Source organism: Vespula pensylvanica, chromosome 23 (assembly GCF_014466175.1).
Source record: "Vespula pensylvanica isolate Volc-1 chromosome 23, ASM1446617v1, whole genome shotgun sequence".
Classification (NCBI taxonomy): domain Eukaryota; kingdom Metazoa; phylum Arthropoda; class Insecta; order Hymenoptera; family Vespidae; genus Vespula; species Vespula pensylvanica.
In genome coordinates this window covers 1315483-1342982 of record NC_057707.1, presented here as the reverse complement: position 1 = coordinate 1342982, position 27500 = coordinate 1315483, and the positions used below count along the sequence as shown (strand labels likewise).

Genomic DNA, 27500 nt, shown 5'->3' with positions numbered 1-27500 from the left:
CGTTTCAATATGGCGGGTCACTACTTCCCACGAAAAATTAATCCTAATATTGTTCTCCAAATTATCAAAATATGTAAGAATATTTGCACTCGTTGGATTCGATCGATCGATTGAAAGATGAAAAGATCAAGATCTTTTTGTAATTATAATAGAATATGAAGAGTGTAATAACCGTTCCTCGTATTCTTTAATAATAAATTTCGTCAAATCAACGTAGAAATAAGAAATACAATGGTAATATTCATCGGTGACATCTCTTTTTAAAGTCGTTATCTTACTAATTAACTGCAACATTTTTCTTTCGATTGCCTTTTAACGTCTCTCGCAAGCAATTTTTTTTATCTTTATCTTTATAATTTTGAGATGAGATAAACAAGTTAATGGAGTATTCAAGACTCCCCCCATTTAAAGAGAAGAAAAAAAAAAGAAAAAGAAAAAATAAAAAAACAAACAAAAAAATTAAACGCAACAAGAAGAACACACGTGACAAATGATACAGAGTAATATAACACAAATTTTTGTTAGACTTTGAATTTCTTCGATTAGAAGAGATTTCTGTTATGTTTCACGGTTCAATGACTTCGATCTCGTTCGGCAACCTTCTCAGATCCACCTTTTCTGTAGCGAAGACCTTACTGAAGCTTGCCGCTTAGCTAGAGAGCTCAGTGCACATTCAGGCTACCATACCATCACCTCGTACAGAATACTGGTCAGATACGGAAGGAGCAGTATGGTACCGACGACAACCAACCGACCGACCGACCGACCAACCGACCAACCAACCAACCAACCAACCAACCGACCGACCGACCGACTGATAAATATTCATAAGGGACAATGGCGTCGAACAACAGGGATTACAAATCTCTTCTCTATCATGATCAAATCATTTGATCAAAAATTTACGAAGTTCGAAGTTCGAACTTTTCATTAAACTTCTCTACCTGAAAGAATTTAACACATTTCTCTAGATTCTAAACTAAATTTTCGGTTCGAAGATTCTAACCTATTCTTTCCTAGCTCAATATCAGTTTAACTCTAGATCAACCAACCATAAAGAATAACGAATCGCATTACTACGTTCTTCTTGCCGTCAATACGTTAATTCTCTCTAATACGACCAAGTTACTCTGACGTAAGCGAAGAATCGCATTTCTGTATCAACAAATTAAAACTGCCTGCATCCCCTCTTTTTGCAAGATTCTCGTTCTCTTCGTATTACTGGATTCATACATGCACCTCTCTCTCTCTCTCTCTCTCTCTCTCTATATATATATATATATATATATATATATATAGGTACATTTATCCTTATCGTCTCTCTCTCTCTTTTTTTCTTTCTTTAGCTCTAGCTTAAGCTCGTAAAGGTAAAATGCGTCTGGCATGTAGGAGAGGATAAAGGTGGAGGTAATGTAGCAATAAGAGAGGGGAGAGAGACGGTTCTCGTAATAACCTTTTCCACCTGCAACGCTCCTCCTCGTATGGCTGTAATGCTGTTCTACAACATCCCTCTCCCTCCCTCTCTCTCTCTCTCTCACTCATATATACATCTATGTATATCTATGTATATCCAACATGTAAGGTATATATATATATAGTCGTACTCACACCAATATAAAGATGTGTATATCGTCGTCCCAGTGTACACTCACCTTTCGGACGACGTATATCGGCACAGAAGCTTTCCTGGCTCGACTAAACGAGCGTCGTTCCTACTACCGGCTGGCCATGACACACTTATGCCATCGGCAAGAGAGAGAGAAAGAGAGAGGGGAGAGAGAGAGCAAAGCACCAAGCGAACTCTTAGAGTCTACGATATTTTTTTTCGTTTCTTTCTTCCTTTCTTTCTTTCTTTCTTTTTTTTTTTTTCTTATTATTTTTTCTTCATCCTGTTCTCGAATCTTTAGTTATTGTTAAAAGAATTGTGACTTCTTCTTTTTAATTATTTTCTAATCGACAAATTGTTTCACGTATATTAGGGGTATTTCATAAAATCATAGATAAATATTAAGCGGATCGGCGGCCATGTTGACGAACGACGACGCCATTTTTAGAAAGGTTAGTTCGAATCCTCTTCCTTTCAAAGTGGAAACCTCGAGCAACTTAGATATTTCATTATTAATAAGTTTATTAATAATTAATTTTATTTCTTTTCTTTTCTCTTTAATTCTATATAAATGCGTATATATATAATAGAAGGAGAGAGAGAAAGAGAAGTTATATAAAAGTCTGTCAAACGACGACGTAATTCATCAGTCGGCTTTGGTTTCGAGGCTAAAATATATCTGCTATATATATATATATATGTACACACACACTTATATATATAAACCTTTATGTACATTGGAAAACCACACGTTTCTTTCTCGTTAAGTTTCTCTCGCCAGTAAATTGCTCACACTTATTACCAGTCATTCAATTACTCATTATAAACGCATTAGATTATTTCCAAGTCGAAGTTAAACGGAGGCCATCGTATGTTCTCCATACACAGAGACAAAAGATATCTCTAAGTGAAGTTCCCTGTTAAATTCTCCTTTCTCTGTAATATCAACATTCCGCGGAATTAAAAGGAAAAAAGAATAGAAAAATTTTTTTTTCCAAGAAACAGGGAAGGTCTTGACTCACAAAGAAAGACTTTATAAAAATTACAAATGACATATTTTATTATCAATCATTATAATGTTCCATTAACTTTTTCTTACATCGAATATATAAAAGAGAAAAGAAAAAAGGACAAGATTTTTTTCTCTTTTAGAACTTGTAATTCGTAAGTCTCTTTTTAGACTTTCAAAAAAAAAAAAAAAAAAATGTATCAGGGTTTTTTCTTTCTTTCTTTCTTTCTTTCTTTCTTTCTTTCTTCTTTGTTTTTTGCTCAACACAGACATCAAAAATCGTCGTCTTCTATTTCGTCGAGAGAGAAGTTCATTCTTGAGGTTGGTTTCACGTTGGCACCTTTCAAAATTAGCACGTTGCATTTGATGATGAAGTGTAGAGTAGACTAGAGTAGAGTGTAGAGTAGGTAGGGGTTAGGTAGGTAGTGGGGTGGGTGGGGGTGGGGGTAGAGGTGGGGAAGGGTTTAAAGAAGAGAGAAACGCGTTGGTACAAAAGACGCCATTCGTGTGATATTTTGCGACACGTGGCGGCTTCCTTCCTCTTACGTAAGACCTTTGAGAACTTCAGCAGTGTTCGTTTCGTTGGCTGAAACTTTTGCAGGCGCTCTTAGAATGACGTAACATCCTTCCCCTCCCACCCCCCACTCCCCACCGTTCTGTCTGTCCCTCATTTTTCGCGAGGTATGCAAACTTTAAAGAGAAGGACAAAAGAAGGAAATAATAATATATATTATTACATTTTTGTTCTCATAATCGTTGTTAATCGAACATTTGATTAGAGTTTGATCTAATTGATCTAATTTGTGTATTTAGTCATTATTAATTAGAAAAAGAATCGATGTGTTAACTTTCTCTCATTGCAAAAGAGATCGCGCCGTGTGAAACTCTCGTCGAAATATTCAATCCAAAGATAGGACTCGTTAAACGTTTCGCGTGCCGCCATTTTGAGAGACTAGTACAACTATTACTATACTATCTACTACTACTACTACTACTACTACTACTACTACTACTACTATTATTATTATTACTACTACTACTACTACTATTACTATTACTATAATAATAATTATTACTATTATTTTTATTATATTATTATTATTATTATTATCACTCTTACCACGCGCGTTCATTGATTGAACTTCTATTCTGTCTCATCTTACCGTAGAGTTAATTATACAAGTAAGAATAGGTAATTAATGGTTTTAGTTCGCTCTGGCATTCGTGGAATCCTTTTGTTGGATATATACGATCGTTAACAGGAAGATTCCTTGCATGATAACCTAACCTTAAAATCAGTTAATTAACCATCTATGCTATGTGATGATATAAACAGTATACGAACATTACAAACTATTCTAATACGTTAGGCAAGGGATGTCTATTCTTTTGTAAAAGATATTATTATTATTATTATTATTATTATTATTAATAATTTATTAACCATATTGTTAATTCCATGATATAGCTCAAGTAATAATCAATGAGATCCCTAACCTATGCTAATTCGCATTAACGGTAAAACATGATGATAAAAAAGCAATATAGTTTATTGGATTTTCGAGAAAAGGAGAGAAAAGGAAAGAAGAAAAAAGGAAAGAGAAAAAATTAATTTCTTGGCTGTTCATATTTTACTTATACGTAAAACAACACGGACACTTACATACGACGCATAGTTTATATGTAACAAGGCCATGCTCATTATCATTGTGCGTACATATATATACGTACATATATAAATAAATATATATATATATAATACACATATGTATAGGTAGAAACATTTAATATACATACGCAGTTGTATTCGTGCGACAAGTCCTCGGACTTAATCGTCCGTCATAAGTACGTGCAAGGCCATACTCGTTATCGCTTACATATCCGTATATCGAGCCATTTTGAGTGATAAATGGGTGCGATTCGCGATGAGACGGCTGAAAGTTGTGAAAACAAAAAAAAGAAGGAAGGAGAGAAGAAAAAGAAGAAGTAGAAGAAGAAAGGAAAAGAATGTTACTTCGTAACTGAAACTGAAGACTCCAAAGGTCGACGGTTTATCTCTTCGTAAAAGGCCAGTGGCACGCGTTCGTCGTTCTCTTTCTCTTTCTCTCTCTCTCTCTCTATTTCTGAAACTTGGCATGTATTATAATCCGACGAATTTTATTGCAAATACAATTTACATGAAAAATTTTTATTGTCACTGCTGCCACGAAATATTTGTATTTTTTAACTTTTTATTTCTTTCTTATTTCTTTATTTTTCCATTTATTTATTTCTTTTTTTTATTTCTTTACATGATATCACGATTATTGATTCGAAAAAAAAAAAAAGAAAAATTTTACACGGTGAGAGTAGTGGTGGTCGTGATTTAAAACTTTAGATCATTTGTATTAAAAAAAAAAAAAAAAAAAAAAAAAAAAACAGGAATCTTTTATATTCGAGTCGCCATCTTGAAATTTTACAGACGGCCAGCGAAAGGCCAGTCGAAGAAGGTAATAGGATCCAACTTTAATTCCATCCGTCCATCCATCCATCCATCCATCCATCCATCTATCCATCTATCCATCCATCTATCCATCCATCCATCCATCTATCCGTCCGTCCATTCGTCCGTTATGCCTTAGAACAAAGGGAGAAGAAGCCCTTTCTCATGCTCGACCTCTCATTTTCTCACGGAAGGCGTATCTCTTTCGAACACACCACCACTACCAACACCACAGTATAATACTGCGAACGCAACCGATGTATCGAGTGCTGCTGTTCTGGTTTGGTGGTTATACGTCGTTCTTTAGTGAAACGGGTTTCTTTTTTTTTCTTTCTGTTATTTTTTCTTATCTTTCTTTTTTTCTTACCAAATACCAACATAACCAACATTCTTCTTCTAAATTTAATCTCTATATTTTTCAACATATAATATATGCATCGCTAAATATATATATATATATATATTGTAACATGTACGTATATTTATATTGTATAAGTCAAGTCGGATCATATGTAGTTTTGAACGACAAAACATATTCTCCCCTATATTATTTGTTTTTTAGGGTTATAACGTAGATCTCTTAAAAAACTATTTTATCGGCTGTATCCGTTCACTGACTTCTATATGTATTATTCCGCAGATAAAAAGCATGAAAGCAAGTAAGCGACAAGAGGTCATTCGATACACGCATATCTGGATAACCCTCTCTTCTTGCACAACGCTGTCCTTAATCTTGAGCTTCGACCAAAGAGCCGTATAGCTCGATTTACATACTTGCATGTATGTATCTATGTTGTATGTATATATATGTATGTATGTATGTATATATGTATGTATATGTATGCGCTCGACTTTCGAGACGACCGCAAGAGAAGCAGGTTAGGTTAGTCTGATAGAACACACAGAGAACCAAACCATATCGTCGTTGTCCTCTTCGTCCTCTTCGTCCTCTTCGTCTTCTTCGTCTTCGTTCTCGTCTTCGTTCTCGTCGTCGTCGTCCTCATCATCTCTTTTATCCGTCTTCAACATCGACGTCGACATCGTTATGCAATTTGGTAGGTCCTGTTTCTCTCTCTCTCTCTCTCTTTCTCTCTTTTTCCCTTAAAGCAAATGAAATTAACTTGAATTCACGAAACAAATTCTTGGTACCAACTTATCAACATAAATATATCAAACGTTTCCACTTCACGTATATTACTACTCAATAATATATATATAGAGAGAGAGAGGTAAAGAGAGAGCGAGAGAGAGAGAGAGAGAGAGAGAGAGAGAGAAACTCGTCGGTTATATTCGGTTAACTTCGTACTTCCGCATTCGTATGAGTCGAATATTGAATACGACATATAACAGCAGCATACAATGTTTTAATGAAAATCGAATTTTAACTCGGTTTATATTTATTTCATGAGATTTTATGTAATCATTTATTGACCGTAGCGACGATCATCATCATCATCATCATCATCATCATCATCATCATCATCATCATCATCATCATCATCATCATAGTTATTATCATCATCCTCGTCGTTGTTATTGTCGTTGTCATTCATTACTAAGCAAATTTTTTTTTTTTTTTTTTTATTGATACACTCCAGACATTAAATTATAGTCATTGACTGCGACAGGCAAATTGTTCGAAGATTCTTTTTTTATGTTTGGTATTTTTTCCTTTTCTTTCTTTTTTCTTTTTTTTTTCCAAGCAAACGAGGTCATTCAAGTTCGTTTTTTTTTCTTCTTTTCTTCTTCTTTTTTCTTTCTTTCTTTTTTTTTTTTTTTATTTCTTTACGCACACCATCGTGTTTTACTCGTCATTCCGTTCGTGCGCTATTGCATGATGCATGCAACAGTGCAATGCACTTCTAACCTCGAAAGAGCATTCGGTGTCTCGACAAGACGTGCCAATTGCGACGTTACTCGCATGTTAAACGCGCTCTATTTTCCATACAATACACATTTACTTCGTTCCTTCATTCTGTCTCTCTCTCTCTCTCTCTCTCTCTCTCTATATATATATATATATATATATATATATATATATATCTCGTTGGTTCGTTCATTCGTTCGTTCGTTCGTTCGTTCGTCCGTCCGTTCGTCCGTTCGTTCGTTTGTTCGTTCGCTCTCTAGGCAGTAACAACGATCAATATTACATAACATTCAAATTTTCTGCCTATCATCCTAATGAAATTTAATGATTAGTTTTCAAACGTAACCCATATATATATATATATATATATATATATATATATATATATATACACGTACAATTTTATATGGAAAATATGTTTTTTCATTCCTTGTTTTACATATCTTCTCCCCTTCTCTTCCCTTGTTCCCTCCCTATTAAATTTCTACTCTGATTACATACATCAATATTATTCTAACCTCAATATAATCCAATCTGGCTATTGCTATTAGAGACTAAAAAGTGCGCCGAAGGAAGACCCGCGCGATTCACGGGTATGCAAGAGAGTAATAGGAACCAATTGCGACCAATGGCAACGTTTTATCGCTCCTTTTCTTCTCTCGATAATCCAATGAACAATAAAGATTTACGACTTACGTATTGAAGATCAACGTGGACCTAGTGGACACACATCTCTTAACAGCTATTGGTCAAACTATGGAATCAAGATGGTGGATAGATAGGAACGCCATATTTATTCTTTTCTTTTCAGTGATTTAGTTTTAATTTTTTTTTTTTTTTATACTTCGATAGTATCCGCTCCTCTTCTTTCTTTAAAGAAAAAAATAAAAATAAATCAATCGATCAATAAAAAATTAAAAACATGGTCGTCTTTCTCGAGAACGAATTTTTCCGTATCCCCACTCTGTCTCTCTCTCTCTCTCTCTCTCTCTCTCTCTGCCGTCTCGCATCGTCGAATCTCTTTAGTTCTCTCTCTTTCTTTCTATCATTCTTTCTCTTTCTCTACCAGCCGTTATTACTTCTTCTTCTTCTTCTTCTTCTTCTTCTTCTTAGCAGCGCGTAACGAGAGATCGTGTTTCCTTTCCGCTCGACGTACTCTCTGGCTGCCACCTTGTTGCCTATAATTCACTTGCCATGGAATGCAAAATAGGATACTTATTTGCAGTATACATTTTCAAAGAGAGATTCGAAATCGTCGTCTTCTTCGATATCAGCGGCATACACCTGTGCGGCGCTGTGTTTCGCCACTATTTTTCTATTTGCAACATTGTGAATGAACCTTCGAAGATGATCGCTAGAGTTAGCAGTGAAGCTAGCTAGCTAACTAGTCATCTCTCTTTCCTTCTCTCTCTCTCTTTGTCTGTCTGTCTCCGTTTCTCGATTGTGTCACGAATCATATCGACGATCGTCAGAGTATTACGTAAATGGACGTTACAGAGTCTATTTCTATCTCTGTCCATCTATTTATCCTGTCTCGTTCTATCTCTTTCTCACTACGAACCCCGTTCATGGATCGTTACATACATACGTTTTGCCTTACAGAGGCCATTGCGCGTTGTTAAGTTATTTTCCATGTGTGATGGTGCTCTCTTACGAAATGATGACTACTTGCACGTATCACACATACATACATAATGTTTTATCTACAATACTGCAATCTTTTTACTTCTTCCAACACGTCGGAATATATTACATAAGATCATCGTGCTGCTTTTGAAATGATACCAGAATATTGGTTAGCTTTTCTTTCGTATCCAAGCGTGGCCAACTTCACTCGGTCTTACCTTTTCAATTATACGTTTTTTTTGCTTTCTTTTTTGTTTTACTTTTCCTTCAATTTTCAACGATCACTTATATCAAATTTGTTCATATTTGAAAACATTTTATTCGATTTTGTACCATGTACCAATATGTTAGTGTTCATGAACATAAATTCATTGGTTCAATGACTATTATTCTTATCATAAATAGTTAGCATATAACCATCTTGAAGTTAGCTTAGGAATACACATAAATATATTGGAAGCCATGATGGTACCGTACCCGCTTTTGCCACTTTTCCACGCCGAATGAAGTTCGAGTGAAATATTTATTTATTTATTTATTTATTTATTTTTAATTTTGTATTCTTTTTCTTTCTTTTCTTCTCCTTCTTTTTTTTTACCTGTCCCAGCAATCGAGAATGGTCTATCGACGAACTTTGTGTGCTGGTAAAGTCGTCGTAGGACGCGAAGGACTTTGGCTTAACGCCAATTTCTCTTTTTCTTCTTCTCTCTTTCTCTTTATATTTATGATTACACACACACACCATCATCATGCATATGTGCACGCACGTAGTAAGTTTAAATTCAGCGAACGAGGAATAACCGTTACATTTACCTGCCTCTTTTTATTGGGTACTTTTCGTTCTCCTTCATTTTAAGAATTCACTTTTTTCTTTCCTTTTTTTTCCCCCATATGTATCTTTTCGTTTCTCATTTTTCACATCCTCATTTGTTTGTTCTAATTAGAAACAAAAGCATCGGACTATTTAAAAATGAATATCTATTTAAAAGGGATGGCGTACAAAAGATAAATCATGTACATATGTAGATAAAAATTGCGCATATCTTTATTTTAGGTTATATCGGTCGGTCGTATATTAATTTACGCATACATATATATGTATAGTTACGATAAGATTCTTTTTTTAAACATTTGACGATAGATAATAGTGATCAGACAATATAGATAATTGTCATTGTATATTTTATTGCGACTGATAATAGTATTTTTTTTATATTTTATTTTTTTCATTTCTATTTTTCATTTTTATCTTTTCGAGCGGAATGAGAAGACAGGATATGTTCGTAGATACATAATACATATATGTATATATATGTGCATATATACATATATACATTGTTTATTTACAATAGTGTAGGCACTAGAATGCTTAAATAAATTAAATATATATAGTTTACATGTAATCAAGTTTTTCAACAACTCTCTTTGCTTATAAGAGATTCGAATTTTGTCAATTTTTATGGTTATCACGAAGAAAACGATTGGAATCTTAATCAATCAAATCTTCCTCATTTATAAATCATTCATTCATCATAAACAAAAAAAAAATAGTCTATATATTCCACACAGAGGGATGATCTAAAAATGAATTATATCAGTAACCCTGTAGAGATTAGATCTCCAAGTATGAAACTTCAGAGATCAAAGAACGAGATGGGAAATAATGTCGAGAGGTGGGAAAAGAAAAAGTAAAGAAAAAAGGGAAAACACCCTGAGTGGAATAGTCAGTCTAGATAGAATATGCGTTGCTGCTCGTGTACTGCGTAGAAAAGGATCAGACAGAGACATAGACATAGAGAGAGAGAGAGAAGGAGGGAGGGAGATAGGGAAAGGAAGAGAGAGAAAGAGAGAGAGAAAAAAATGATGTTGCCAGTAGAAGAAGCACACGTTGATATTCGTAGTAGCATTAGTATTAGTATTAGTAGTATAGCGAGGATAGAGATGGTGGTTGGTGGTAGTAGGATGGATATCCCCGTCGAATCGAAGGATGAAGTGTGATTGGGATGGGAAAAGAAAGAAAGAGACGGACAGAGAGACGGAGAGAAATAGATATAGAAATGGTAAAGAGAAGAAAAGAAAGAGAAGGGGAGTAGGAGACGGTAAGGGGGCAAGTGAGCTGGGATGGCATGGGAGCTGAGAAAGATTTGATCGTTTGGAGGGAGGATGAGAGGAATTGGAGAAACGAGAAGGGAGAAGAGAAAGAGAGAGGGGGTAGCTGAAACGTGCCGCGAGGGTGTGAGAATCCATCGAAAAGGAGGTAGAGAGAGATAGTCAAAGTAAAAAGGTAGTGGGGGATATGGGGATAAAGAGAGAGAGAGAGAGAGAGAGAGAGAGAGAGGAAGAGAGAAATGGTAAAGAAAAGTAGTAGGGGAGAGGGTAGTGGTTGCCGCGTGCGCTGAGTGAGACTCACAGGCAAGGAGGGTAGCAGCTCGTAGCTCTATATATATATATATATATGTATGTATGTATGTATGTACGAAACGTTTGGCTTGGATTCGAATCTCGTCGAGGGTTGGTCGAATCGCAAATGGTGGTAGTCGTGGAGGTGAGGTTAGTGGTGGTGGTGGTGGTGGTGGTGGTGATGATGATGATGGTGGTGATGGTGGCGACACTAGCTCCCACTAGTGGATCGGGGGTTACTGCTGGGATACCTAGGTCTTCTGCTCCTGCTCTTGCTGCCGTTGCTGCTGCTGCTGCTGCTGTCGGTGGTGTTCTGGAGCTTTGCTCTGGAAGTGGGTGGAGATGGAGAGTGATGGTGGTGGTGGTGGTGATGGTAGTGGTGGTATTGGTGGTACTGGTAGTAGTGGTGGTGATGGTAGTGGTGGTGGTAGTGGTGGTAGTGGTGGTGGTGGTGGTGGTGGTGGTGGTAGGTGCCGGGGTCGCGAATCTTTTCTCGACCGCTCCACCTCACCGTTCGTCCGTCCGTCCGTTTGTCCATCCATCCATCCGTCCATTCGTCCGATCGAAATAGAACGCGGATATCGTGCTCGATCTCTGCTTTAAAGAATTAATGCGTCAAAGTACTTTCCAGTTTAATGGAAAAGTACATTAGAAAATGGAAGCTTTTCCTTCTCTCTCTGTCTCTGTCTTTCTCCCTCTTTATCTATCTATATATCTATCTATCTATCTATCTATCTATCTATCTATCTATCTATCTATTTATTTTTCTATCTACTTTCTAGACTCATTCTTTTGTCGATCGACAAAAATTCATCAATATTATATATATATATAGATTGCGTTTAATTTCTAAATTCGAACATATATCAAAATGGCGTGCGTGTTGGGTTTTCTTCGTCTATACAGTACATTTCAAATATCCATCATTATCGACCGTGTTAAAAGTACAAAAAGCAAGGAAAGGAAACGGATAACGAGAGGCATCGGATTAAAAAAAAAAGTCTTTGTTGAAGGAGGAAGAGAAAAGGAGTAGGAGAAGGAAAGAAAGAGAAAAAGAGAGAGAGAGAGAGAGGGAGATGGAGATGGAGATGGAAGAATTAGATTTTTGTTGGGACCAGAGCCGGTCGTGTCCCAGTCTCTTCCCCCAGAGCGACAGCTGGGTCGATATATGGCGACGTTGCCGAGCGTGAACCCTGGAACTCTCTCTCTCGCTCGCACGCGCCTCTCTCGTTCGATTCCAGGAAAATCGTTGTCTTCTATGTACTCCCAGTTGCTGTGCTACGCGCACTCGCCAAACGTCCGATACTTTTCCAACGACAATTATGCACGGCAATCTCTCTCTCTCTCTCTCTCTCCCTCTCCCTCTCTCCCTCTCCCTCTCCCTCTCCCTCCCTCACTCTCTCTTTCTCTCTTTTTTTCCCCTTGTTCCTCACACATACATATATACATACACGTACAGATACCCACGCGCGCGCTTCTATATACATCCCCAGACGAATATACCCACACACATGTATATATATATATATAATGTATATATATATATATATATATATACTTAGTCCTTTATAACCGAGAAACGTTCGTCTCCTCGACCTTGTATTTATTTACGTATCGAAATACATCGTGGACTCTCACCTCCTCTCCTATATCCTCTTTTCCCTCCTTCCCATCCTTTCTCATCCCTTCTTTCTTCCATCACTTCCTTTTTTTCCTCTTTTTTTCTTTCGTCCCTTCAATCTCGCAGGAATACCCTCACGAATTTACTCGTCATTCTCTCAGTACACACGAATAAGAAAGAACGCTCAAAAGCTTTCTCTCAAGTACCCAGCTTCTACCCTACCTACCTACCTACCTACCTACTACCTACCTACCTACCTACCTACCTATCTACCATCAAGTACTCGAGAGATCGAGAAACGAAAATAGACATCGTCGATTGCTTTTATCGTCTTCGTCTATTTAAACTCTAGTTTATTCGATGAGTTTCCTAACAATAAGGATATCTTGTTTAAATTAAAAAAGAAAAAGGAGAAAGAAAAGGAAAAAAGAAATGTTCTTCTTCTTTTTTTCTTTTTCTTTAACATCCTTTTTGAAGATGATAGAAAAGGAATCCTGCGGTTTTCATTTCGACGACAAAACTTTCATAAGCTGATCGATAATCTTGGAACATGCAGAACAACAGTTGGGTCAAGTAGGCATTGCCATTCCACTTCGTTTTTCTAGTTTTTTTTTCTTGAATGGAAAAAATTGATTGGAAATACTTTTCTCTGTCTTACTTTATTTCTGGATATAAATGGGGGAAAAGAAAAAGGATGGAAAAGAGGAAGAAAAAGAGAAAGAGAGGGAAAAAAAACAATGAGGTAAACATTTACTTCTGTCGCGTAGGGAAGAGCTATCGTCGTCGTCATCGTGGCAGGTGACCCTCTCCGATGTTTGTCCGTGAAGTTAGCAAGGACAGATATGGTCGACGATAAATAAATACTTGGCAATGGATACATACACAGTCGGTTACAGTTTCGAATCGAACAAATAAGTTCTTTCTTTTAGATGAAACATAGTTTAATATTAATATCTCAGTTATTAATAAATATTAATAAATGGAAATCAGTCATGTTATTTGAATTAAAAATGTTTTATCGTAGCGATGATACAAAGTAGAAAATGTATAATTTTTTTTCTTTTTTCTTTCTTTCTTTCTTTCTTTTTTTTCCTTTTTTTTTTTTTCTTTCTTTTTAAATGCTACGTCCAAGATATTGCATCAGTTTATGTTGAGACTAAATATATGGAAAACATTCTCCAAGAGACACCTACACCGTTTTGATTTGGAGCTTAACTGTAGTTAGCTTTCTGCGTATGTATGTGTATGGATATATGAGATTACCAAGTACGCGACATCTACTTTGCTTGCATACATATACATCATATATATGTGCATATATACTTAGCCACATAAATCCCTTTTCGTTGTCGTTCGATTCTATTATCGCTGCTTCTATGGAACCATCGACGTTTACATTAAAATTGCACGCTCTGTACGTCGTTATTCTTCCTATTCCGTAATAGTTAGTATCAGTTATCCTTTTAAAAGTATCAATCTTATCGGTATAGAAGATCCTAAAAGAAATTATCGATTTATCATTTTTAAATCAATTTCTATTATCTTCAAATTCTAATAAAATCGAGGACACCAAGTCAGACGCCATTTTGTTGTAGACAATGCTATTAAAAAATGGCGATGAGTTTTTGACCAATCGTACTTGGAGATCTTCAAAATGGCGTCTTATTTCTTAACCAATCGTTTGAGATCTGTTCAATATAGCGTCCATTTCTTACATTTTTTGGATATATAAATCAAAAAAAAAAAAAAAAAAAGAAAGAAAAAAAAAGAAAGAAAAAATAGAAAAAAATCTTTTTTTGGAATAAAAACATAATTATTACGAGAAAGGAATCATTTAGGATGAGCTCGCAATTGAAACTCTCTCACTGGTAATTGTTGTTGTTGTCAGTTATAGTTGGTCGCGAAATCTGATGAAAGGAAGAAGGATACAGCGACATTGCTTTTGTCACTTTTCACACGAATTTCTATGATGATCGTGGCACCATGGTGTTCCGCGAGATTGCACCGTATTGTACTCCACTGGTAAATAAAAGGTAGTATTGTCGATAAAAAAAAAAAGGGAGAATAAAAGAAAAGGAAAAAGGGGAAAGAGAATTCGTGTTGGTCGTGAGGGATCCCATTGAAACTAGCATTTCGCATGACGCGGAACGTTGAATGTGATTATTTCTTCTTTCTTTCTTTCTTTTTTTTTTTTTCTTTTTTTTGTTTAATGGCGTAACTCGTGTAAATGAATATTTATGTTTTCTCTTCTCCATAATGATTTTGATCAATTCGATGATTCCGAATGAGCTAAAATGAATAATATCTTACGAATATCATTATAATAATGAAAATATTATTCGTAGAGTTTAATGTTAAGGAAGAATACTCGAAGGTTTCGATAAATTATCCTTGGATTTGCTAATTCTTTTCGACGCTATTTGGTAATGATATGTTGATCTTAGAAATTATCTTAGGTAGAGAGAGACCAAAGAAACTTCTAGATTATATAACACGATCAAAAGTCACATTGGCATCATCGTCTAAGTTGCCAGAATGATCTTTCGACTGAATCGTCATGCTTTTTCAGTCGTCACCTTCGTTTCAAGTACAAAGTTAAGTATTCTCTTTCTCTCTCTTTTTCTCTTTCTTCTTCTTCTTCGTTTTTTTTTTTTTACTTCGAAATATCTCGGAGCCATTTTTGTTTAGCCCAATAATCGATTTTAGTTCGAACGTAAAGGTATTCCTGAAATCACGTTGAAAGATACACACACGCACACACACATTCACAACATCTTTGCTTTTAGCACAAACTATCGATAATTCTTGTTCGTTGTGTGTTCCGCAAGGAGGCACGCGTTTTCGTGTGAAATCGTTATTGCATCTGGCTATGTTCCAAGATCCCCAGGATCCAAAATGTAATTTGTAACTGGAAACGAAATCGGAGATACATAATAAGATTCCTGAGAGGGAGAGAGAGAGAGAGAGAGAGAGAGAGAGAGAGAGAGAGAGAGAGAGAGAGAGAGAGAGAGAGAGAGAGAGAGAGAGAGAAGGAGAAAGATTGAACAGGATACATGTAAATCTTGTTTACTATTGACTTTTTATCACATCATTTCGGCGAAGCAAGATTTTTGAATAAATTAGAATTCGTATAGGATTAAGATATCTTCATTGCCGACATCTTCGTTTAGGCTTCTTACAGGTTTAAAGGTATGCTTTTAAAGCCCTTACTTCACATTGTACTATCTTCTTTAATATTTCCAGGCGCGGCCAATATGCTACTACGGAGAGAGTCCTGCGAAGTGACCCGAACGATATTCCTTCGTAACTCGGAGAATCCTTTTTTATGATCTATGATCCATGTGATCTCTGATTTCTGATAAATATATAATAACAATAGAATTTCAATATTAAAAGATCAGCTTTCATACAACTCAAATGTTTCGAACGAACATTGTACCCACATGTTCGTGTCGATGCTTTGTTTATCTATCTATACGTAACAAAAAAAAAAAAACAAACTAACAAACAAACAAGCAAACAAATACGAAGGAACAAACAACAAAGAAGTTGTAAATTTATCACTATAATCGCGTGATTAGACGTACACAGCAAATATTGAGAAGTAATTTTCTAAGTTAATTGTGTTCATTTCGCGTTTTCATTTAGGTCTCTAATATTGGCACCGAAATTCGTTGAACAAATAAAAGGAACCATCGGGTCCTAGTGGTTCTGGACAAAATGCTGTGTAAATCGAGTCGATTTTCCCTAGAGGCACGATGGGTGGCATACCGGACGTTAAACCTATAGATGGTGCCTTCGTTTAATGACGACGTTCTATTTTCGTCGGTGCCACTCGAACGTCGCCCTGGTGGCTTCTGTTTTGTCAGTCAACAGGAAGTAATAGAATTTCATTTTCTTCGAGGCGCAGACTGTTCTCTCTCTCTCTCTCTCTCTCTCTCTCTCTCTCTCTCTCTCTCTCTGTCTCTCTGTCTCTCTGTCTCTCTGTTTCTCTCTGTTTCTCTCCCCCCTTTACTTTTCTTTTTCTTTTTCTTTTTTTTGTTCTTTCTTACGAATCCCCTTAGACGATTCAATAGAAAATGAAATAGGTATACCGTGGGAGAATAGTAGGAAGCCATTTTGAATATGAGAGAAAAAAACCAAGAGAGTCATGTAGCCTTTCGTTTCGTATAACTTCGTGAAACTTCGTGAAACTCCGTGACACTTCGTGAAACTTTGTTGAATTTCGTTAACGAAGCATCCATCTTTATTTTGATCAATCCGATTCAGCAGACATTCTCAATTGCTTATTTATTTTGTAAATTTTGTAAAACGACATCTGATAAACTTGAAAGTGACGTAAAAAATGTAAAACTACCAAATTGATGGTAAGTCGATGAAATCGGAAAACTTAATAATAATACATCAGCTTCGTGTTTCGCCTTGGAGAATGTAAGCGGAGTTGAAATACCACTAAATCATACGATTCATTGAATAAATCATAGAAAGGAGCATAGATGACCTACACGTTCTCGTTCTACATCGATCTAGAACGTTTTCCAATAAGAAACGACTGGTTCTCTCTCTCTCTCTCTCTCTCTCTCTCTCTCTCTCTCTCTCTCTCTCTCTCTCTCTCTTTCTCTCTCTCTTTCTCTCTCTCTCTGTCCCTCTCCCTCTCTCTGGTCGTTTAATAAAGTGGGACGAATGCAAATTCCCTTAGACGAAGAATAAATCGTCTAAGTATAAACGCCTACAATGCTTGCTTCTCGATAACCTAACCTAACCTAACCTAACCTAACCTAACCTTTACTATATTTCAATGATTATACATTTCAACATTGTATATATCGAAGAGAAAAAAAATTAAAAAAAATTAAAAAAAGGAAAGATAATAAGAAGACAATATTATATAGATATCGTATAATTGTTAATAATTTTTTTTTATTCTATATTTATAACAATATACAAAGGATATCTATGACCTTGGTATATTATACAGTGAAAAGTTGAACAAATGAAAGAAACGAGTGTCGGAGGAAACCATACTACCCATCATCCATATATCCATGGCTATTGTTCCATTTTCTAAGCTTGGCAGGTGCCAAGGTGTCGATAGAACAGGTAGACACGAAGAAAAACGAGGAGTGGGGTAAATCCACGACAACTCTCATGTGTTTAGAAACGCGATCGCGGAAACGTATGAGACTATCGTTATACCTATGTACAGTTGGTATCAAAAGTGATTCCGCATGGACACACACACTTAATACAATTTTCTTTTTCTTTTTCTTTCTTTCTTTCTTTCTTTTTTAAAAATATCATATACAAGTTAACCCATTTAACTCGGTCTTTATGTCTTTTGGATTTAAGTAAACGTTTTACGATCGTTCGAACGTTCACCCTATCTTCTTCGAGTGCATGAACGATACTTGGAATAAAATATATTACTCCTTAGACGTCGTAAAGAGACTGTAAAATTACTGAAGATATCTCTTTTACAACCGAGTTTCTGGTGTAACGGTAAATGAACTGAAGGGAGTGTGTTCAGAAAAATATCTAACATTTACAAAATATTCGTCTACCACATTAATATTCGCTTCGATTTTTAAACATCCCTCCAAAACTACCAACAAATAGAATAAAATATAATACATAATTCGTCATACAATGCTGATGATACATTCCACATTAAGTTTTATTTTCATTTTGCGAGACAATATCGTCGAGTTGAATTGGTTGATGTAACAAACATGGCGGCTTGCAAATTCTTACGATTACGTTATTCGCCATTTTGTATTTTACGAACGTCGCTATTATTGGGTTTCTTCTAAAGAAAAGAAAACTTGCAATTGATCGATTTAATTTTACTGCGATTGAAAATCGCCGTCTCAGTGGTTCTCAATCGACAAAAAAATGTTTCGGCGAATATGCCGACGTGGAAGAGTTCAGTCGTAGCTTTGCCACGTTGACAGTTCAACGACCTCCATTAAACGAAACCAGCCATGTGCGCCTTGTCAACCTTCCATCTGCGTTCGTGCGTACACACTGTGTGTGTATATGTGTATGCCTGTGTGTTCAAGCAAGCGTCTGCTGATGCAGATACACTTTTACGCGCTAAAAATTCACTCGGCTCGGCTCAACTCGACTCTCACAAAAATATACAGTGGAAGGAAAGAATCGTATACATTTCTTCGGAATTTTGTTTTGGGGAAAAAAATAAAAAAATAAGAAAAAAAAAAGAAATAATAAAATCGAACGAATGTTTCGATTTTTTTCTACCATATTATTTCTCAGAGGTTCTCAACTGTTCCATAGAAAAATATATTAGTAAATGTAGTGTCCAAACGAAAAGACGATAAACACGATTAAAGTTTTCGAAAAACAATTGGTCAAGAAAAGTACATGACGATGACACGTAAATTCATCTAAGCTTTTCGCCATTTTCTATCCCAAAAATATATCTTGTTGGTATAGAGACGTAGGATATTTCACGAAAGGATCCAAATTGTTGAAAAGTTTATGAAAATTTTGTCCATCCAGAAAATGTTTCCTTTGGAAACGATTGTAGAAATGTTTATGCCAAGTCTAAACAACGTGACTTTAGTAGATATTCGTGAGGAGGACGCATCATAGCCGTCATGTACATAAGTATGTATGTATTGTGTATGTACCTGCAAAAAGGGAGAGAGTCTTCTTCCCGTGGCTGATGCTGAGAACGTTTTGCTTAACGTTTGCAGAGTAGGTAGAAGAGAGAAGAAGAATCCATGGCTGGGGCTAAGCGCGGTGAAATCGTTGCGATGGAGAGAGGGAGCTCAAGAAAAAAGCATGCTTCTCTTCTATAACCCCCTCCATCCCCCTCGCTACAACGCATACACATACACACGTCGCTACACAACATAACATCTCTCTCCTCTCTCTCTCTCTCTCTCTCTCTCCTCTCTCTCTTTTTCTCTTTCTCGTTCTCGTTGTAAACCACCAGGAGAGGTTCTGTGTCTGCTGGTCTCTCTGGTGCTGCCGCTGGGCTGCTACACACACGTTCTGCACGCGCATCCAATGGCGTAACTCTTGCGTTATAGGTTATGTTCCCTATGAGAAAACTCTCGAATTCTTTTCTACGTTCTCAACTAAGCATGGAAAAAACGTAAGAAGAGAAGAAAAAGGAGGAGATTATTCTCAGAAATTTCTTTATTTGGAAATGTTTTTTTTTTTTTTGCATATTTTCTTACTTTTCCTGTCCATTATTATTATTATTATTATTATTATTATTATTATTATTATTATTATTATTATTATTATTAGGATCATTATCTTTTTTTCATCTTTTTCCTCCAAAATAAAGAACACTAATTTAACCAGAGTTTTATAATCCGTATATTCCGGTCAAAGATTTTATAATAATAAATATTACATATAGTAAGGAATAAAATATGTTTTATTCTTTTTTGTTCTTTATATACATGTCTATAAATAATAATCAGTTAAGAAACTAGTTATGAATTAGTCAAGAAGTTGTGAGAGTCCCATGCTGCTGCAAGAGATATATAAGCAAAGATTACGCGTACGTATTAATAGTATTCGAACGGAGAATGTATTTGAGTCTAGCCTATCTCTATCTTTATCTCTATCTCTATCTATTTATCTGTCTCTTTCTCTCCTAATCACAAGAATATATACGTCAGATAGAGAGAAAGAGAGGTTACTGCGAAACTCGAGAGGAACCGGTTGCGTCGTTTTTACGCCACGCCTTATTGTCGTTTTCGTCGTTCTCTTCTAGTCTCTTTCTCTCTGTCTCTATAAGTTCTTTGCCTGACACGGAAGGAGGTGGAAAAGAAGAAGAAGAAGAAGAAGAAGAAAAAGAAGAGGGGAAGGAAAAAATGTGCATTGTTAAAAGCGCTACTACGGTTCCTGTTTACGTGGACTCTACCTGCGCAGACAATGCATAGAAAAGAAAAGAAATTCTCGCTTAACGAGGTATCTTTTTTAAAGGCTTTGCAAGCCTAGAGAGAGAAAGAGAGAGGAGAGAGAGAGAGAGAGAGAGAGAGAGAGAGAGAGAGAGAGAGAAAGAAAGAGAGAGAGAGAGAGAAAGAGATAAAGAAAGATAGATAGACAATCAGCAAACAGACAGACAGACGAACAGACAGACAGACGAACAGACAAACAGACGAACAGACAGAGACAAAGATAGATAGATAGATAGATAGATAGATAGATAGATGGGAGAGGCCAGCGATCATGCGTTTTTTCGGATGTTACGCCACTGACTCGCATGCTAACTTTTCCTTCCCCTTCTCTTTCTAGTCTTTTCTAACATTTTTATCTATCTTCTTCTTATTCTATTTCTTTTTCTTCTGTCGCCAGAACTTCGTCATTTTATGTAGCTCCTCCAAGAGACCAAGGCACCCAAGGTTTTGCATACGTACCTATATATGCACATGCAATATTACAAAGTATTGTGTAGAGATACAACCTATACTTTTTTTCTTGTGTGTGTGTGTGTGTGTGTGTACGTCTCTCTCTTTTCTCTTTCCCTTCTCTTTTCCTCTTTCTGTCTCTTTCTCTATACGCACGAAGAACATAACCTAAAGACTCGAACTGGCTTTCTCCGTGTAGAGAGAGAGAGAGAGAGGAGGGGGGAGAAAGAAAGAGAGAGAAAAACCCCCAGAAGAAGCCACGAGCAAGAATATAGGCGCGGCGGCGATCGTAATATGGACTACCGTTACTTGTATTCTTCTCTCTACCTCCCACTAGATTCTTCGCTTACTATCCTGTTGTTCGAAAAGTTTCAACAAATATAGGCTTATATTTGTTTCGAGTCAAATGGTATATATACATTATTATTCTTATATACCATGGTTCTTTTTTTTTATGAAAAAAAGTTAAGGATCGAAAGTTTCCTCGTATTGTTTGAAAAATCAATTGCTCCTCTTCAATATTTCCTTCTTCTTCGTCAAATTGTAAAACTACAAATCTACAAACTATATTATATGTACTACATATATTATATATATATATATGGGTATATGTATATATGTATATGTATAAATGCAATGTCTATAAATTTATATTAACAATTTCCTCTAATTCATTAATTTCTTCGAACATGGCGAGTGCAGCGTCCATTTTGATTTCCTATGATCGGCCATGTTGTGGAAAGATGGCGTAGGACGTACAGGTGTTTCAAATGTCGTTGCATCGTTAATTATACAAAGTATATCCTATCGAATTTATATTGAAATTGATCTTTCGTATGTTAGATCAACGAGAAAGTTAAATAGTTTGAAAAATATATGGTTGATAAACGATAATCTAAGAGAATCCAGGGAATCTAGGGAAATAAATGGATAAAAAATGAGGTGGAATTAACTTGGTAGAAGGCAACATTTATCGACTATTCATTTCTGTCGATATTCTCTGCAGTATACGTTAATAAAATGTGTCTCTCTCTTCTCTCTCCTCTCTCTCTCTCTCTCTCTCTCTCTCTCTCTCTCTCTCTCTCTCCCTCTCTCTCTTTCTCTCTCCCTCTCCCTGGCTTTTCATTCTCATCCGGTCTACGTATCTACATTAAAATAACGGCACCTTGGCTACGACAGAGACGGCAATCACCGCTTAACGTGACTCGAGCCTGCGACCTCGAACCCACGCGGCCTCGTAATCGTTGCCTTCTCTCTTCTCCCTCCTTTCGTCCCTTCTCTCTTTCCCTCTCTCTCTCTCTCTCTCTCTCTCTCTCTCTCTCTCTCTCTCTCTCTCTCTCTCTCTCTCTCTCTCTCTCTCTCTCTCTTTTTCTCGTATTAATCGAAGAAATAGGAGAACAGAATTATCATCATAATCGACACTATTGCGAGCTTGAAATAACATTAACGTTGAACGTTGACGTTGGAAATACTTTTCGCGTATATTAAAAAATCCATAAATTATCTTATTATGTTTAAAAAGGAGAACACAACGGTGTTAAAGGTTACAATAACGTGTGAAATACAAGTCATTAGTAAATTGTTTTCAAAGAAGACATTGGCTAGGAAAAGAATATCGTTGCATATTAATGGGACTATTCAAATACTTGTAATATATTTTTCTGTAAAGTAAGCTTATTATTTTAAACATAGACTTCTCGAACGGAGGAACGGTAAACTTTCAAGATGGCTTACGCAATTCCACGCATATGCACTAAACGCAGAATTAAACATCGTCGTGTGTAAATATGCCGTCACGTCGTCATTGTTTTTTTCCAACATTAACCTGTTAACAACTTACTTACGTATTTACGTAGTTACAAACTTGATTTTGTCAAATGATATCGGTATTTCGATCTGACCAATCACTTTTCACGTAGATACATACGTGTTATTGTCATATGTATGCAACCTAACCTAAAAGTATAAGCGGAAGAGATAAAAAGAAGAGAACAAAAAATAAAACGTTAATAAAACTTAAGCTTACAAGATATGAAACATAACCACGCGACACTGCATTATGACGACGCCGACGACAATGACAATAACAACGACGGCGACGGCGACTGCGACGAAGACGAAGACGAGGATGACTATAGGTTAGTCATGCAAGAAGAGAGGGGAAAAGAGGAGAAGGTTAAAGAGAAAAGAAGAAGAAGAAGAAGAAGAAGAAGGAGAGGCGGTTCGCAAACGTGTGTACATCCCGCAATTGCAGGAAGTCCCTTTCCTGCCGTACCATAATCGCCATCTTCGTACGATAAGATTCGCTTTAGACTGACGAATACTAAAATACTCCAAGGTTTACTAGCCTCGATTCTTCTACTTACATATCTATAAAATTAGAGTTACGTATGTATATACTTATGATAACGATCATTCGTATATGAGGCATTTCAAGATTTATATTTCTCCTTTGCACTTCGATCGGAAAGTGGAATTTCAAAGAGAAAAAGACGACATAGTAGGAAATCCTTAGAAAAGAGATAGAAAGAGGAAGAAGACGAAGAAGAAAAGAAGAAGAAGAAGAAGAAGAAGAAGAAAAAGAAGAAAAAGAAGAAGAAGAAGGGGATTGGTAAAGGTGTTTTTCTTCCATCGGTAGAGAGAATTTTGCGCTGGCTTAGCACACAACGGAAAGAGAGAAAGAGAAAGAGAAAGAGAGAAAGAGTCCACCTCCTCCTTCTCTTCTCCCTCGTTTCTTTCGTACGACGTCGACGATGTTAGGAATCGCTCTCGGTTTGCCCTAGTACGATGACGAAGAGACGAGAAGCTTGGTAATGTAGAGGGGAGGGAGTACGGCGAGTGGAGCGACGTGGTGTGTATATGTCTGCTGCGTTGGTAGTAGTAGGATATTTTGGTGGTGGGGATGAGAGAGTGCGAGCGAGCGAGCGAGCAACTAAAGTGGGGATTTTGGGGAGGGGATAGCAGGGCGTCAGCTGCGTAGTGCCGCGCGGGACGGACGGGAACGGCAACGGAGGAGCCCAAGTGGGAGAGGGTAGAGAGCTCGGAACGAGGAGAGCTGAGTCATAGCGCTGTTGCCACGTCCTCGGCTGGCCTCGTTGAGGCGCCCACCGTCGCTCTCGCTGCTTGCTTGCTCGGATAAGCGCTGTTGCCACTTCTTCCTTCTCGTTTGCTCGTTTCTGGCCTGCCTGTGCCCGCTTTGCTTGCTAGCTTGCTTGCTTGCTAGCTAGCTTGCTTGCTTGCTTGCTTGCTTGCTTCTTGCTTGCTTGCTTGCTTGCTTGCTTGCTTGTGCTTGCTTGCTTGCTTGCTTGCTTGCTTCCTTCTACGACGTTTGCGGGTTACGTCGGTGCTGCTTTCTGCTTCATCTTCATCTTCATCATCTTCTTCTTCTTCTTCTTCTTCGGCTCGTCTCGTCAGCCTTAAGAGAAAAAGAAAAAAGTCTAGCCAAGAAATTCATCCCAATTTTCTTTCTCACGGTGTAGTAGTAGTATGTTATTTGTAACGTTACTGAAACAGTACACGAAGAGAAACCGTTCCGTGATAACGAACGAACGACGAACCTATGACGAACGAACGACGAACGAACGAACGAACGAACGAACAGATGAACGAAGTCAACTTATCTTTTGTAATCATTGAAATGTAGTGTATTTTCCACAGAATTCGCTATGAATTTGCCATGAATGTATCGATCGCCATTTGTATTTTTCTCGCTATTCATCATATTTCATACTCGATTCAATTTCTTTCTTCCTTTCTTTTTCTTTTCCCCCCCTTCTTTATCTATCTTTTCTAGCGTGCTTCGACTAAGCTCTTTACTTTAACCCTCTTTCTTCGGGGCTTCTCCGTTCCACGTATATTGGAATTTATAAAGAATGTTGTTAGGTAACGTCGAGGTTAATAGGAAAGTTTACGGGCGTGGGAGAGAAACAATGTGAAAAAAGGACGTAGCCCCAACGATAGGTTTTATTCGGAATTTCTCTTGGTCTCCTCTCTTTCTCTCTCTCTCTCTCTCTTTCTCTCTCCTTTTAGTCCAGCCCCCATCTCCCTAACGTTTCCGGGGGCCTCTCGTACCCAACGTCTTTGTGGTACCGGACGATGTTTTTATTTGCTTGAAAAGAGCCAGAGCGTTGGATACGAGAAGAAGACGAGAAGCATCGAGGGGAAACTACGAGGGAACAAAAGCCTTCCTCTCTCTTTCTCTCTCTCTCTCTCTTATAGTCCTCATCGTCGTCGTCGTCATCATCGTCGTCGTCGTCGTCGTCGTCGTCGTCGTCGTCGTTGGACATCGTCGACGATGTCGACGTTGTCGCTGCGTGGTGCTGCTCCCGCATTGTTTTCTTTTTATCCACATTTCTTTTCGTAGAATCGCTAACCATTCATTCGTTGTAACTCGCATTCGAGAATTGCCGCTCATATCGGAAACTTCAAACGAGAGAACTTTTCAAACCCATTGATTCTCGAATATTTCTTTTCTTTCCCTTTTAATATTATCTATTATCCCATTTCAAGCATTTTTATAACATGCAAGGAGAAAAAAGTTTCGTGCGTGGATCTCTTCTCTCCTATCTTCTTCGTTTAATATTCTCTCAGAATATTGTTAACCGCCATTTTGTAATTAATAATTCGAACAGAAATGGATGGCCCTCAATAAAAGATAATGTTGGATAAGAGCCATGTACAACAACTCCGCGAGAATGTTTTGGAATATTTTTTATACTTACTGATATACGTTGAAATATAACAGTAAAGTATCATTAACGGGATCGAATGAATTCAATCGATAAAGGTATTAGATTTTTGGGTCGAGTAGTATATATACGAGAGAGAAAATGATATTTGTTGAGGTTATGTCGCATATAGGAAAGTTTATCGACGCGTCATCGGCATATATTTTATCATCGTTTATATGAGATATGAACGCGTACACGTGCGATGATTAAAGTACGATATATATTTGAAGTTAATCAGAGGATGAGAACGTACTACTGATAATAATACTTTCTACGATTGTGTGCCGTCTAACACCGATGAGTTTACGGAAGGCGAGTTTTCCTTTTCCTCTTTTTGTACTTGTATGCTTTGTCCTATACGCTTCTCTCTCTCTCTCTGTCTCTCTCTTTCTCTCTCTGTCTCTGTCCCTGTCTCTATCTCTCTTTTCACCCCCTGCGCCTCTTTTCCTCCCCTCTCACTCCTCTCACCCTCAACTCTTAACCGTGGGCCGATGTATTGATTTCCTGTTCGTCTCCTGTTTCAAACGTAGAAAGACGAACGATTGGTCCGAGCACTCTCAACGTTTTCGATCATAGCACGTTTTGTGATTCTCCTAGAAAATTCATTTTCTAGGCTATTATATATGTGTATACATACATACATATATGTATGTGTATGTATATATATATATATATATATATATATATATATATATATATATATGTTTGTATATATACATACATACACATATATACATAGATACGTATATATCATATATAGATATTCGATGTGAAGAGATTTATGATTTATGCTCGCTCGTGAAAGACGAGAGCAACGCTCTTAAAAGTTAACGAACGCTCGTTCGTTTCCCCATTTTTTGATGTAGTTTCATAAAACATACATATACACATACATATCTGAAAAAAGGGACATTCATCTTTTTAAAATAAAATTATTCGCACTGTGCGTTCGTTTGAAACGGTGCGCTTTTCTCTCTCTCTCTCTCTCTCTCTCTCTCTCTCCTTTTATTTTTTTTTTTTTGTTAACTCGTTCCAGGCCCGCGTCTCCGTCGTTCTAGACGGAACAACACAAAATGGCGGCCGGACGGGAGATTATGTCGCGTGTAAAATAATTAAATTGCAAGCAAGATCGAACTATAAAGAGAAAGATTCTTCGGGATGAAGGAAGAATTCATTAACGAATACAACGACGAACTCTTGCGCATAAAACTTACAAATTCTTCTATCCCCAAATCCATTTCGCTTTTTCTTCTTCTCCTTCTCCTTCTTCATCCTATCTGAAAGAAACCTCGTTACATCGTAATATTATCATGTATCATCTAAGAAGAGAAGAGAAGAGAAATGGTTTAAAGAATAATCCGTTTGAATCCTCAATTCAGCATCCCCGTTCTGACCTACAGAGAATATCTGAACATGGTGTAACACAGAGATCAAGATATATATATATATACACTTACAAACACACATGTATATACATAACATATATACATCCTCGTCTTGTTAAACCGAGGACAAGAGTTCGTCTTGCATTCGTCGAGCAGAGAGAAGGAAGAAACGAAAAAGAGAAGAGAGAAAAGAAGCCCTGCTATGGAAGAGCCAGCAGCAAGTCCGTGCGAGTAAAATTCCTTGACGCGCGAGCAGAGTGAGCAAAGAAGAATGAGAAAGATAGATAGATAGATAGATAGATAGATAGATGGATAGATAGATAGAGAGTATGGTGAGAAAGAGAGAGAGAGAGAGAGAGAGAGAGAGAGAGAGAGAGAGAAGAG

General features: G+C 37.0%; 1 protein-coding gene and 1 long non-coding RNA gene across 6 annotated transcripts in view; one reads left to right on the top strand and one right to left on the bottom strand.

The window, feature by feature from the left end:
• LOC122636827 (protein split ends-like) overlaps positions 1 to 27500 on the top strand; it is a 69511-nt gene that overhangs the window by 16206 nt on the left and 25805 nt on the right. The window contains exon 1 of one of the 5 annotated variants that reach the window (XM_043828446.1): positions 13749 to 14644. The exons of the other annotated variants lie outside the window; for them this stretch is intronic. Coding sequence (XP_043684381.1) covers positions 14595 to 14644 — 50 coding nt within the window. The 5' untranslated portion in view covers positions 13749 to 14594. Of the gene's footprint in view, positions 1 to 13748; positions 14645 to 27500 lie in introns of those variants that run through there. 5 annotated transcript variants of the gene reach the window in all.
• On the bottom strand, positions 22658 to 23545 carry LOC122636836. The gene is made up of 2 exons (XR_006329080.1): positions 23028 to 23545; positions 22658 to 22957 (listed from the first exon to the last, which is right to left on the bottom strand). It is a non-coding gene; the product is annotated as an uncharacterized LOC122636836 (long non-coding RNA).